The sequence below is a fragment of the Macrobrachium nipponense genome, chromosome 9 (assembly GCF_015104395.2).
Source record: "Macrobrachium nipponense isolate FS-2020 chromosome 9, ASM1510439v2, whole genome shotgun sequence".
Classification (NCBI taxonomy): domain Eukaryota; kingdom Metazoa; phylum Arthropoda; class Malacostraca; order Decapoda; family Palaemonidae; genus Macrobrachium; species Macrobrachium nipponense.
In genome coordinates, this window is record NC_061110.1 from 28192330 (window position 1) to 28207498 (window position 15169).

The window sequence follows — 15169 nt, forward strand, 5'->3', positions numbered from 1 at the left end:
GATCATCTCAAAACAAATATTGTCACCTCCTGGAGCAGATTTATTGCTGTGTCAACAGAGCATATTCCAACTCATCCATAACAAATATTCTATTGTAATATGTATATATCTTCTATTGTTTCAAAATTTATTGTTATTATTTCTCTATTATTTTTCTTTGTGCTATTTTGTCCATCCAAATTTTTATCACTAATTACATTTGCTAAGTTTTCTCAGATTACATTATTTCTTTAGGATCAAGTATCCTTTTTCCATCTTTCGATATGGCATGTCTAGTTAGTTTAACATGGATACCATTCTTTTCCTGAATTTTTCCCATTTTTTGTATGGCAGTATTATAAGAGATCTGATACATACTTACTCAATGAAATGATTCTTCCTTGAATTAACGTACTTGGATTCTTATTGAGTACTTGTCAAATTAAGTTTGTGGAATCTGCTTTATACTTGAATGATAAGTGTCCAATTAGCTTACTGGACAGATTCTGAAATCTGCTTTATACTTGAATGATAAGTGTCCAATTAGCTTACTGGACAGATTCTGTCTCATTGTCTTGGATAAAGGGCAATCCCACTAAATGAAAAACATTTGTAGCCAATAGAATAGTTGAGACTGAAACTTTAACATCTAGTGATTGGTTCCATTGCCCTGGCAAAGATAATCCTGATTTCATGGCCCGAGAGGTTAATTGTGATCAGTTAATTTCAAATGACATATGGCTTAAAGGTCTCAAACGGAAAATTGGCACTAGAAATTATCCTATTGTTAAGACCAAAGGTTTGTTCACGTATGAACAATGGTTATCTACTTCCTCCTTAAACTTGTGTACCAATGTTAGTATTGAGGTTGATGCAAATGATTTTTCTTTTCCCAATGAAGAATATAAGGGAAGAGTGATTATGACTGTTAATGATGTCAGTTCTGTATTTGACTTTAGTAGATGGAGTGATTTTACCTAAGTAATAAACATTACTGCCTTGGTTATGAGATTCATTAACAATTGTAAAACTAATGGTGATAAACTTCCAGGTTCTCTCATTTATAATGAGTTGAGTAATGCAAAGGACAAGATTTTTATTTGTGTACAAAAGGAATATTTTGAAAAAGAAATTAAGAGTTTTTTTCTCAAGGAAAACCTCTCCCTAGGAATTCTTCCTTGAGGAAACTTGACCCTTTTCTTGACTGTAAGGGATTATTGATTATTGAGAATAAAGGGTAGATTACAATATTCTGACATGAGTTATGACAGCAAGCACCTCATTATAATTCCTAATTGTCAAGTGTCTAAACTTATAGTGCAGTTTCAGCATTCATTTTTGAAGCATGCTGATGTTCATACTTTCATGTCAACCATCAGATACTTTTATTGGATTAAGGCGACTGACCAAAAGTTTGTAAAGAATGTGTTGCTTGCAATAGATTTTATTCTAGGCCATGTAATCAGCCTTCCCTTCCTTTGCCGGAATTGAGAATTAACAGTATGTTACCCTTTGCCATAACTGGTTTAGATTATGCAGGCCCTTTGTTTGCTGTTGAGCTTCCATTTAAGAAATTATAGTAAATATTATCATTTACTTGTGCTGTTACAAGAGATGTTCATTTGGAGTTATCAGACTCTCTTTCAGTACCTGATTGTATGTTAGCTATACATACACAGATTTACTGCTAGGCAAGGTCTTCCTTCTGTGATATACATAATCAGATAATACTAAAACCCTAATTACCATTGCAAATAAGCTTCCACAATATGTTAGTGTTTTGAGTCCTGAATGGAAATTCATTGCTCCCAGATCCTCATAGTGGGGAGGTTGGTGGGAACATCTTGTGAGGTTTGTGAAGTCTGCTCTAAGGAAGTCTCTTGGCAATAAATATGACATCCTGTTGAAGGTGACAAGTTCAGTGGACTCTGAATCCTTGTCATCTCTTCGGTATGGGGACCTCCTGGAATCGCAGCTTCTCTTTCCCTGGACACAGCTAGAACATGTGATAAGACTGACATCGTGCTGACACCAAGGACAGGCTGAAACTAAAGAGGAAGATGGAGTAGCCTCTTCTCCCTCGGAGGGGAGGTTACCTTCTTTGAGAGAGGGGGCAGCACTATACTGGTACTTCCAAAGCCAAAACAATATAAGAAAAGGAAGCAGACGGGGCGACAGACAAAGCAAAAGGAAAATTTCTGGAAGAAATGGAAGCAGCACTGTTCACTCGGAGAGGCGAAAAACCTTTCCAAGAAGGACAAGTAGCCATCCTACAAGACTCCCTCTTCTTCTTGAAACTATTCCACTGCAACATAGGCCAGGACCAACAGGCAAGGATTAGTTATATAAAAAAATTCGAACGGCACCTACTGCAAGTCGAGGGTTAGTCAGAGAAGCTATCCCACACACAAGCATAGAGGGGTCATAGTCTTCTTGGCTGAATCCATGATAACACACAGAAGGCACACACACACTCAAAAGCATAAGCAAAAACACAGACAAAACAAAGAAACCAGCTTGGGCAGGAGGAGAGCAAATGCGAGCATCCACACTCCAAGGTGGTCGAAGGAAGATTAAGTGTGTCACTGCATACAGACGTGGTTGATGACCAGTATAGACATCGTTGCCAGATGCCACAGATTCCTTGCATTACAATCTTTGATTGCTTTTAACCAGATTCCAGCTGGCACTAGAAAATTATCCTATTGTTAAGATCGAAGGTTTGTTCCGCATATGAACAAACTTAACTAAGTGTGAACTTGACATAGCTTTGTTTGAAGTAGAAGCTTTCATTAATTCTAGACCTTTGACATATATAAATGAAGAACCTGATGCAACTGACTCTGACACTGTCACACTTTCTGATTGGTTGACTTTGAGCCATCCATGAGAACTGTTTAGAGAAATGATCTAAAAATATTAAGTTCATTGCTTCACTGAACATTTCTGCCATATAGAATTATAATAACCACCATTTTACCTGAATACCTAATTGGTAAAATCTCTATCCTTGGCATGTTTAATTGGATGATTACAAATTTTACTTTACAAGCAAATGACTTAGGTTGCGTGGGGTAATTTTCATAAAATTGCCAATTCCTTTCATTTCTGATACAAATGCTTGTTAAGGCCTTAGGCAGCCCCTGAAATCTGTACCAGCTCCAAAACAGCAAACACTGGTAATGCAGATCCAGAGGGATCTCACCAGCATTTACAAGCATGCTCTAAGTGGGAGATGATTTCATTCCTCCTGTTGCTAATCTCGCTCCTCCATGACGGTTTGAATTAAGCATTTTAAGGCTATTGCTTGGCTGAGGTGTACACTTCACACCTATAAGTTAATTTTGAAAAGACAAGCTTTGTGTAGTCTCAACATCTGAATTAGATCTGCACCCCACAAAGTGTGGGACAACTTTCAGCACATTCATTGGTTTCAAGCATTTTATCTTCTCTTGATATACTTCAGATGTGGAATCCAAGTCAGCCTGCTATCAAAATTCATTGCAAGAAACTTTGTTTCACCAACACATAGAATTCTCTGCCCATTTATCAACAAATCTAGATCAAAATGTAATCATCTTATGTGGTAAAAGTGCATGGTTAGTTTTACTTGCTGAAAATCTAAAACCATTCATCTCAGCCCACTTTACTATATCATCTATGCTGAGCTAAAAGCGATGTTCAGTTACTGCCATCCTTATTGCTACAAAATATATCAAAAGGTTCATCAACAGAAAGAGTATAAGTTACTTCTGGGGGAATTATTATGGATACCTCATTTATTGCTAAGGCAAAGATGGTTATACTTAGTACACTTCCTTGTGGCAGTCCTTGGTTGAATACATCTGACATTGTTGCTCCAACCTGAACATGAAATTTCGGTCCGACTTCCTATCTATAAACCGGCTCCCTTAGGACCAGGCCATAGTCAGACCATAGAAAATCCTGTATGACAGAAATCACCCCTAAAAAACCTGTATGTCAACAAAGTCTTGCAAGCTCATTCCCTATATATATATTGCTGTTATGAAAAGCAGAACAAGGCTTATGAATCACTGTCATTCTCATTCGTTAGGTTTACATAGTTCCTTATGAAAATTCTGGCCTGTTCCATAAGTATCTCCTCCAAAATGCTTACACCTTCAGTTCATCAGAGCTTTAACAACATTAAAAGTGCACTGATGAATTCTAATCTCCTGGTGCCTTTCAATGTTTTCCAATACTTCAAAAGATTTCTGGGTCTTGTTTTCAGCAAAAAAAAAAAAAAAAATCTACTGCTTATGTTTCTTTAAACCTGCACATGTGAAACAGAGAGAATTACAAGGATTAGGATGTTTCAAAGACATTCGCAGAGACATTGTGTGTTCACTTACCTCTAGGTTTTACTGTTCATTCACAATTCTAATGATTTTGTCTAGCTTTCTTTTAAACTCTGTAACACTATTGCTGCTTAAAACTTCTGGTGACAGTTTATTCTGTGTGCCACATATCTTGTATATAAAGAGAGAGAGAGAGAGAGAGAGAGAGAGAGAGAGAGAGAGAGAGAGAGAGAGAGAGAGAGAGAGAGAGAGAGAGAGAGAGAGCATTCAAATAACAGTTGTATAACAATGAAAATTTGAATAAAACTTGTTTTACATACAGTATGCAGTCATACTTAATGCATTATTTTCATATTATTATCATATTATAATTTATGTGAACATAGTATTCAGGCACCATTAGCATTCTGGTAATGTTCACATTCTTAAAATCATCAGCTGATTGCATTTTAACGACATCAACATCATCATAGCCATTACATTTGCTTGCTAAATTAAATGCATTTTGGAGATTCATTTTTTTACGTAAATTACCAAAGTTGGGTTTAAAAATACAACTGACTTTATCTATAAATACAAATAAAGTAAAGGTGTGAGTTCGCCAGTATCGGACGTTGCTCTTGCCTCTTCCAAAATGGTTTGTGGCCTCACATTCATTTCTTCACCCACAGCTACAACTTTAACTTAAGTGGCATACTTTCATAACACTTTCCTCTCCATTGCATGAAGGCTAAATAAAATTTATTTTATTCTAGTTTATGGAAGCCATCACTGAACCCTGTAACACAACCATGTTAGTTACAGTAACTGACATCGGTAAACAGTTGTTTCTCAATTCAATTGTTGATGTTAGTACATGCTGTTGTTTATGCCAATTTCTTACACGCAGCAGTAAGTGTTTGTTAACTATAAATTATAGTAATGAATTCTAAACAAAAAGTCACAAGGCTGGTAAAGCCTGATTTAATGTAAGAAGAATCACATTTAGCCTAATAAACTTTCACTTCTAGGACTATTTCTTAGTTAAAAGCTAACTCAGATTTAATTGCCTATGCATCACCAGTGGTATCTACCAAAACTAAGACAGGTATAACAAGCCAAACCTACTGAACTATACTGAAAATAGATAGCACACTATGCACAATGTATATATGATGAAATCATGTGTTTTTAATGCTTGCACGATACACGAGTTCAGATGATGCAAGAGTATGTACGCAAATTACGATTCTTTTTCATGCTATGGACACCTCTCAATTAACGCAAGGGTTACATTCCTGGAGAGCTCGCGTTAATTAAAAAACGTGATATTTAAACATATTTTTCCCATACGAAATAACAGTAATAAGGGAGGTTACATTCCAGGACTTGGGGGAACTCTGTGCTATTTTGCTAAGTACAACCAAATTGGATAACAGCAACATCCGTTTGGCTTGTATTTCAATCATTGTATGATAGTAATCAATTACAGTAGTTATATTATAAACAACTTTTATGTAGAATAGGACTGATATATTTTCATGTAGTAACTTTATTTGCTATAGATAAAAAATGAGTGAGGAAATATGCTGTCAAATTGAGACCAAGTTGTAGCTGAAGCTGAGAAAACTGTTAAAGCTTCTAATGACTGTTATCATGCATCAGCAACAAGGATAAAACTCCAGTAAAGTTATGCCATCAAATAACAACTGCAGATAAAATCAAGAGAAAATCATTTTAATAAAAACTACTTGGCTTGAAACAACAAATTTTAATGTTGTTTTCATGCCAATAAAAGATAAATAACGTTAAGGTCGTATTACGATAAAATCAAGTAAATATAGCGGACGGAATTAGGTTTTTTTTACGCAATAAATACGCTCCCAACACAATCTGTTAATGAAAAAAATAATTTAGTTCACAATGAGATTTATTCAAGCCATATTTTGACTTAAAAGTTCGTCATATAACGAAAAATGACCTTGTCGCATATAAGTAAAGTGTCTAGATAATCATTTATGCTAACTTGAAGCAAGAAAATTTGCACAGAACTGAGTTAAATACGGCAAAATAAACTCGTATTTGCCATCAGCTAATTTCCAAACCCAAACATTGACCTCTATGTTATTATTTTAGAACACAATAATATGAGAATACATACAATACTATTGGATACAGTGAAGTAATTTATAACTGTTTAAAAGATTCATGGAAAAGATGCACATTATTCGTTATATGTAGCCATCAGCAGCATGACATTGCTCAATTATGGCAATATTGGAACAAAAGTGATTCTCGTTTCGTGTCAATTTTTTTTTGCCTTATTAATAAATAAACAAAATCATTCACTTTATTAACCCTTAAACGCCGAAGCGGTAAAAAAAAATTGTCTCCCGTGTGCCGGAGGTGTTTTGGAGTGAGCGCGGAAGCGGAAAAAAAATTTAAAAAAAAACACAGAGTGCTTAGTTTTCAAGATTAAGAGTTCATTTTTGGCTCCTTTTTTTGTCATTGGCTGAAGTTTAGTATGCAACCATCAGAAATGAAAAAATTACATTATCATTATATAAATAATGCGGTATATGATAGCGCAAAAAACGAAAATTTTCATATATAATTGTATTCAAATCGCGCTGTGCGCAAAACAGTTAAAAAGGTAACAAGTTATTTTTTTTTTCGTTGTAATGTACACTAAATTGCAATCATTTTGGTATATAACACATTGTAAAATGATAAAAGCAACACAGTGAAAATATTATCAAAAATGATGCATGAATTCATAATGCGCGGACATAAAAAAATATATTTTTTTTAAATTCACCATAAATCTAAATATTGTTATAGGGACTTCGAATTTGTTTCAAGATGAAGTTAAATGATGGAATATTATGATACTGTAAGAGTTTTAGCTTAAAATTGCAGTTTTCGACCATTTCGGACGAGTTAAAATTGACCAAATGTCGAAATTTTTTATAAATTTTTTTTATATGCAATTATTTCGGAAATTAGAAAAGCTACAACCTTCAATTATTTTCCTTTTATTTTATTTTACATGAATTCCGCACATTTTTATATATAAAACTCTATGAAATGCCCTAATATGAAACGGAGCAAATTTTCCGAGAATGCGATGTACGCATTTCAGAGATTTATGGCGGAGAATCCGTGCGCGGAGGGAAGAAAAGTTTTTTTCATAAATTCACCATAAATCGAAATATTGTGCTAGAGACTTCCAATTTGTTGCAAAATGAAGGGGGTTAATGATTGAATATACTAAAATATATAAGAGTTTTAGCGTTTACAATTGCATTTTTCGACCATTTCGGTAGAGTAAAGCCAATTTGACCGAACGTGGTTTTTTTTTTTTCTATTTATCGTAATTTATATGCAAATATTTCAAAAATGAGAAAAGCTTCCAACCTTCATTATTTTTCGTTGTATTCTACATGAAATTGCACACATTTTCCCTATATAAAAAACTTATGTAACAGGCTAATTTAAAATGGTGCAAACATTACCACAATCGCACGTATGATTTTTTTGGAAGAGTTACTGCGCGGACGTAAGGAAAATTTTATTTTTTTCATAAATTCACCATAAATCAAAATATTGTGCTAGGACTTCCAATTTGTTACAAAATGAAGGTAAATGATTGAATATTACTAAAATAGAGTTTTCGCTTACAATTGCGTTTCGAACCATTTCGGTAGTCAAAATTGTACCAAAGGTTGAAAATTTGTCACTATCATTTTTTATATGAAAATATTTCCAAAACTGATAAAAAGCTAAAACAATGGGTGTTTTTAGTTGTATGTGCATGAAATTGCACACATTTTCATATATAAAACTTTATGTAACGGCTAAGTTTAAAAATGGTGCAAACATTACCACATTCGCATGCATGATTTTTTTTTCGGAAGAGTTACCGCGCGGACGTAAGGAAAAAGTTTTTCCATAAATTCACCATAAATTGAAATATTGTTGCCAAAATTAAGGTAAATAGTTGAATATACTAACATATAAGGCGTTTTTAGCTTACAATTGCGTTTTTCGACCATTTCAGTAGAGTCAAAGTTGACCAAAGGTTGAAATTTTGGCACTTATCGTTATTTATATGGAAAATATTTCAAACAAAACTCATAAAAGCTACAATCAATGAGTATTTTTTTGTTGTATTCTAAATGAAATTGCGCACATTTTTCATATATAATACTTCATGTAACGGATAATTTAAAACAGTGTAAAAAAATTATGTCAAAGTGACAAATAATTTTTGAGATGTGTCACTGATACTTTTTAGTGCAATAAGAAAAGAAATTCGCGCTTGCGCGCCTGCGTAAACGATTATAAAACAAAACAAACGCCTTGGGTTCCCGTGAACTCCCAGCTTCCCCCAAGGCGCGTGATTCAAAAGTTTTCGGCTGGTAGACCTATAAGTATTTTTTCGCAAATTTTTTTTAAAAAAACTTTTTTGACCGTCAACGTATGGTATCGTCCATTCGGCATACGGGAGACATTTTGACTCGACGTTTAATACGTCCATTTGGCGTTTAAGGGTTAATAAATAAACAAAATTTTTCCCTTTACTGATACATGCATACTGTGCTATGTCTTTGTTTGTGTCGACGGCCGTCGTCTGCAGCGCTGATGCATGGTTGATTTGAAAATAACACTCAGGCGTCAATTCGCGTTGAATCAAAATTTTCACATTTTTTTTAAACATTCTAAAATATTGTCAAGTTTCACATTTAAGTCGAAAACGTGTTAATTAAACATGCGTTAATTGAGAGGTGACTGTACATATTTTTTAGTTTCACAGAACATTTTCATTGGAAGTAAACTGTGTATGTATATTTAAAGAGCAAGCTTCATTTAGGAAATAAAAAAAAATCCAAAAACTGAAAAGTGGCGTCACCCTCATAGCCACTCAAGAACTAATGGTGGCTGATTCACAAACATCCCAATTAATGGGAGTTCCCAGACCACAAAAACCTGGATTTAAGAGGCCAGACTGTACCTTTTTTTTTTTTTTTTTTTTTTTTAAAGCCTTGATAAAACAAGCAAATTGCCTCTCAGGTTACATTCATAAAGAACCCTCAGAAGGACATATCCCCATGTTGTATCATAAGCCTTCTCAAGATCAAAGAAAACAGCTTATCCTAATGTAAAGAACGAGGGTTTGTATTAGTGTAAGAACAACCCACGGTTCAATGCTTTAAACATTTTCATCTTTTCTTGTAATCCAAGAAAAGACTTAACATCCACATTATTTTTTGGGTCTGAAGCTGTTTTGGAATACTTACTGCTAATGGCTGCCAGTATAGTAAACAGTATGTACTGAAGTTGCTAATCTTATGAAAGCTTTATCAAATTCTAAACTAAATTAAAACAGAGTATAACAATTTTACCTCAGCAGCTAGATGCTTGTGAGAAACTACTAGGGCTGATGAAGGTTCATTGTCATTATTGTTAGGTGGTTTTGGAGGTGTAAATGTTCGTTGGTGACTAGGTGGAGCTCCAGCTAGGGTCCTCATAATGCGTCCAGACTGAGGTAATTTAATTACTCCTGTGATGAAAAAAAATATAAAAGATATTTTTAATTTAGTGGCAGAATACCTGTTTTTCTCTACTAAAAATTATGTAACTAAGAAATAGTCAGCCCTATTATTTCTTTTCTCTAAAGTTCACATAAAATGCAGTGTCATGGAGCAGGCATTCTAACAAGGTCAGGTCTAGCAACTCAAAACCTTGATAGCTGCCTCAGCAGCACCAGGGACATTGATAGCATCTCTCCAAGGAAATATGATGACCCTATTCCAGGACAAGTGAATTGAGACTGAATGTGCTAATTACTATTTACTCCTAGAGCAATTTTACCTTTTCAGTTTTTATAGACTGGCTTAAATGATAAAAAGTCACGAGAAACAACATAGGTTTTCAAAAGAAATTATTCAAACTCTTTAAGCTTCCAGGCATTTCCTCAGAACACCAACCATAGAGTCTGAATAATGTCAAAGGCTCATGTAGGTTCACACTACTAAGAATCAGTTCTTTGCATTCCTGACTTCCTCTTCACCAAACTAAGGAAAAGTTAATGCAAGAGATGGATGACTCCACCTTGCTGTCCTGGCATTTCAAAACAGGCAGCCATCAACTGCTCCAAGTGCTTTCAGACAGCATCAAGAGGTCTCACTAGATTTAAAATCATCTTTTCAATAGTACCTATGGCTGTCCTAGTTAGGCAATAAGAAATAAGAGGTTTCAGGCCCCTCCTCAAAGATATACACATTTCAGCCTTTGTTGTGGTAACAAGGGGAACATGCATCTATGCACCCCTATTGGCAAAAAAATATATGTCAATCAGTATTTCCTGGCAAATTATTGTCCAAAGGTAAAAATCAGGCCATCTCCAAACTATCAATAAAAGGCATTAATACAATCAAAGAGCCCATACTCAATGCTTCAAATACCACTGGCAGTAACTGCGATGGAAGCTTCAGTTCACTTACACCACAAAATTCAAAGGAAAGACCTTTGCTAATACAGATTCCTAATAAGAAAAACAAATGCCAGATCCTATTCCTCTAAAAAACAATGACTAGTTGTGGAGAAAAGAGAGCAATACTGTACTCTTGAAGGTGGGAAATAAAGTAATCACTGTTAATTTTTACTGAAGTACGAAAATGGAACAATGTTTCCTGGGTAGCAGGACTACATCAAATTCAAGTTGTGAGAGGGCAAGTAAATATAGGATTAGGGAAGCAAAAAGAATTAGTACAATGAAATTTTTATTACAAGACAGAAACTTGTAAATAGTAGTACGTACTGAGAAGAGAAAGCATGGTGAAGACCCAGTTTAATCAATTTTGTTGTGTAGATTGAAATATTAACCATTAAAAATTTCTGGAAAAGACTGGAAGCAACAAGAATGTGGATGTGAAGCAGAGTTTTGCATGTATCTTAGAGAAGCAAATTAGAGAATTTAAGTAAGAATGGACGGAGGGAAAAATTTTTAAAACCATTATAAGATCATTTAAGTTTTGGGGTATGCAGTAAGAGGGATTTGTTTTGGGATAGTTTATGGCTGACAGGAAAACCTGTGGCAAGTAGGAAGAAATTATTGAATGGTAGAGGGAAAAAAGACTGGAAGTTCATGACAGCCAACATCTTGGGAGACAGTACTCTTAAGAAAAAGTTCTTACTGAGACCCAATAATCATTACTAAAGCTCTATATGTACATATGTACAGGCAGTCCCCGGGTTACGATGGAGGTTCTGTTCTTGAGATGCATTGTAAGCCGAAAATCGTCGTTAAGCCGGAACACTGTCAAAAATCGTAAGAAAACCTTACTTTTAATGCTTTGGGTGCATTAAAAACTATGTAAACTGAATTCTTATTGCATTTTCCATCAAAAAACCTTCAAATATTGATTATTTTGCATTTTTGGAGTCATATTTCTTCTGCCAGATCAGCGTTGTAAGTGTCGTAGCCCTGGAACATGCATCGTAAATCTGGAAATAATTTCTGATAAATATCATTGAAAAGTGTTGTAACCTCGGAACGTCGTAAGCTGAACCCGTCGTAAGCCGGGGACTGCCTGTATATGAAACCACTACGCCTCTTGTCAGACCACAGTAAATTTTATCATACATGGTAATATAGGCCCAAACACTTGGAGTAAATAATAATGTCATTACAGTTCTACTTATAAATGTCCATCCCAGCTGTATCTGCTACACATGAAAAAACTACATGTAGGCTACAATACTAAAATATTTAAGTTTCACCTACAAATTATTTCATACAGATACCATTTAAATAAGCATACTATATTGTACTGTATATACAAAGTAAGCTAGTCTAATAGTATTGCTGATGTGAGCAAGGTGACTGACCTAAATAGCAAAAGATACAATAAAGTAACAGTACGATTCAGGATTGCCTACAGCAATATTGTACTTTGATGAGTATACAAAATTTTCAATAATTTTCATGATTCAAAGATACACACCTCTGTTAATGGGGCTTTAAGGTTAAGGCACTTACGGCGGCATAACTAGATACCTATTCTTATTGTAAGCACCATCAACAGTGCTGTAACTTCATTACAGTACCATAACTGGATACCTATTCTTGATGAATGTCTTTGAAAAAGTGCTGTAAGATCAGAACACCATAAGCCAAGTCGGTGCTGCTGTAACTCAGGGACGCCCAGTACACATAAAAGAATGAGAATAAAAAGAAATAATTATCACTCACAAGACAAAAACAGCAGATATTGAAATCACTTGAGACCCATTACAATGATAGAGTACTAATATAGAAATTTTTTAAAGATGCAGTCCATATAGTAATATACATGGTCGACATCCCCTATTCGCAGGGGATAAGGACCACAACCACCCACGAATAGCTAAATTCCACGAATACTTGACACTAAATGCCCACAACCACCATGAATAGCTAAATTCCATGAATAAACAGCCTAAGTGCCATAGGAAGAGCATGACTGTTGAGGAGAAAACAGACATTATTGTAATTTTAAGGGAGGGCAATAATCATAGAGACAAAACAGCCTGTTATGGCGTGACATTAAGTGCTGTTGACTTCACCATGAAGGAATATGAAGAAGGCAGAATGCTTGGGAAGGGCCTTACTAAAGAACTCGCTGCCCTCTCTATCCCACTGACAGACCAGGGTTTTGAAGAATGTCAAAGAAAGACTGGGGCATTACGAGATGGCCACAGATTCCTTGCTTTACAATCTTTGTTTTTTAACCAATTTCCAGCTGGCACGAGAAGATTATCCTATTGTTAATACCGAGGGTCTGTACAGCATGGTGAACAAACTTAAAATCAGGCAGCTGCAGACAATGATGGCGGTAAGGGATGATTCTGAGGAAAAGAGCCACCAAATTTTTCCAATGGCTTAATGATCTCATGCAGCTCTATGGTAACCCACCTTGTCGACATGTTCAATTACCTCAACAAGGTGGGAGGCCTCCCAAAAGCCTTGGCAAAGCACCTTCTGAAAAATGGGGAACAGGCCCCCTCAAAGGAGATGTAACTCCTCTACTTTGCTGTTGCAGTCATATCTTCATTGTCATTCATCGGAACTAACATAGTTAATTCATCATCATCATCCACAGCACAACCAACATTTATCATCAGTAAGTCTGGTGGTAGCCATATGGATTAATCTTATCATTATGTGTTATTATTATTTAGTATGTAATCTTATTAGTTAATAATACTGTTAGTAATGTTATTTAATCTTATCACTATTACTATATTATTATTACAGTACATTATTATCTAATTAATGTTATTACAGTACAATCAGTCCTTGGTTATCGGCAGGGGTTCTGTTCCGACAGCTTGATGATAAGTGCAACAAATCAGCGATATTTAAACTGAAAATCGGCAATTCATAGCCCTCATGGTGCTGACAACTGATTCCACCAATAACCAGGGACTGCCTGTACTAATCTTATTATTATATATAATAAGTAATGTATATTTGAAGATTAGAAACCTGTATGTATGTACCATAAAAAAAGTCTGCAAATAGGTAAGCTTCCCCATGAATAATTCATAAAAGGTTCCACAGAAAAAAATCTGCCAAATACAAGCAAGTTTTCCTACAAATAATTATAGATAGGTTCCACAGAACAATTTGCAAATAATTACAGATACGTTCTACAAAAAATTCTCCGAATTAAGAGACAGTGAATTGCGTAGGGTTCACTGTACATATTTCATTAAAGAGAATGTTAACCAAATAATTTGCTGAAAGTTTACATTTAGATGCTCTCTAGTAGATCATCTCACTCAGCAACCACTAATATCTAACCTGTTTACACAAATTTTGAATTGAATAATGTGCAGTATTCCTTTCAACTTCAGAAGAAACAAGCACAAATACTATTTTGAGGTTTTTGCTGTTTTATGATCTATACTATACAAATAAGTTTGTTAAAAAAAACATACATACTATTACCTGGATTGTTAGTGGAAAGACCATACTGAATTTCTTGTTTATTCTTATAAACTGCTTTTCTATCAATTGGTTTGATGGGTGGAGATGACACTACACCCTGACTTGTACTTTAGAACCTTAGGAAACGTCCAATACACCTGAAAATCATCAGACCATAAATGAGGGCATAATTTTAAAAGCAAGACATACACCTGTGAAAAAGCCTAATTTGCTAGGCTTCTTCACTATAGTGCATGCAACAAAATATTTTAGTTATGTTTCCTAATATACCTTAGATTCCTTGGCCTCAGGAGTATTTGAGTAAAATCCAGGGCTCTTTGCAGCTGGAACTCCACCCCCTGCCTGCATCATCACCATAACTAATGCTGATTGGCTGGCTTTGGTTTCACAAAGTTGGTTAATATGTAGTTTATTTTCTCTTCATTCATAAATTTAGCAATGTTTTTTACCAAGCTAAAAAGTAAGTTTTTGCTGATTATAAAAAGGAAAAATTATAATATCCCTCAATATAAAATTGTAATACACATCTCTGTAAAAAATGGTAAAAAAAAAATAGGAAAGGAAAAACAAATCATGGTGAGGAATGTTCTGCAATGTTGCTGTGTTTTTTGTAAATTAGGTTAACTTGATCACGGAGGTGATTCACAGAATGTCTGCATTTGAATCAGTGCAAGACAATGATAATTACTGTCTGATATTGTTAAGCATGTTTACTATTCTAAATTTAAACTCAAAGACTGTCCATGCTATTGCAGACTGGTATTCATACTGATTTTATGAAATTTTACTACATTTTAATACTGTTGTCATAAATTCTATTTCATTCCAACCATTTACATATTCAGTGGGATGAAAAGCAGTTACTGCACTGTACAAAACCAATAGGCCTGTGTTT

At 34.8% G+C, this 15169-nt stretch overlaps 1 protein-coding gene across 1 annotated transcript in view; it reads right to left on the bottom strand.

Moving 5' to 3' along the window:
- Window positions 1–15169, bottom strand: part of LOC135218259 (peroxisomal membrane protein PEX16-like) — a 99857-nt gene that overhangs the window by 21573 nt on the left and 63115 nt on the right. Inside the window, 2 exon segments of the mRNA XM_064254432.1 lie at window positions 9683–9840; window positions 14275–14411. Coding sequence (XP_064110502.1) covers window positions 9683–9840; window positions 14275–14411 — 295 coding nt within the window.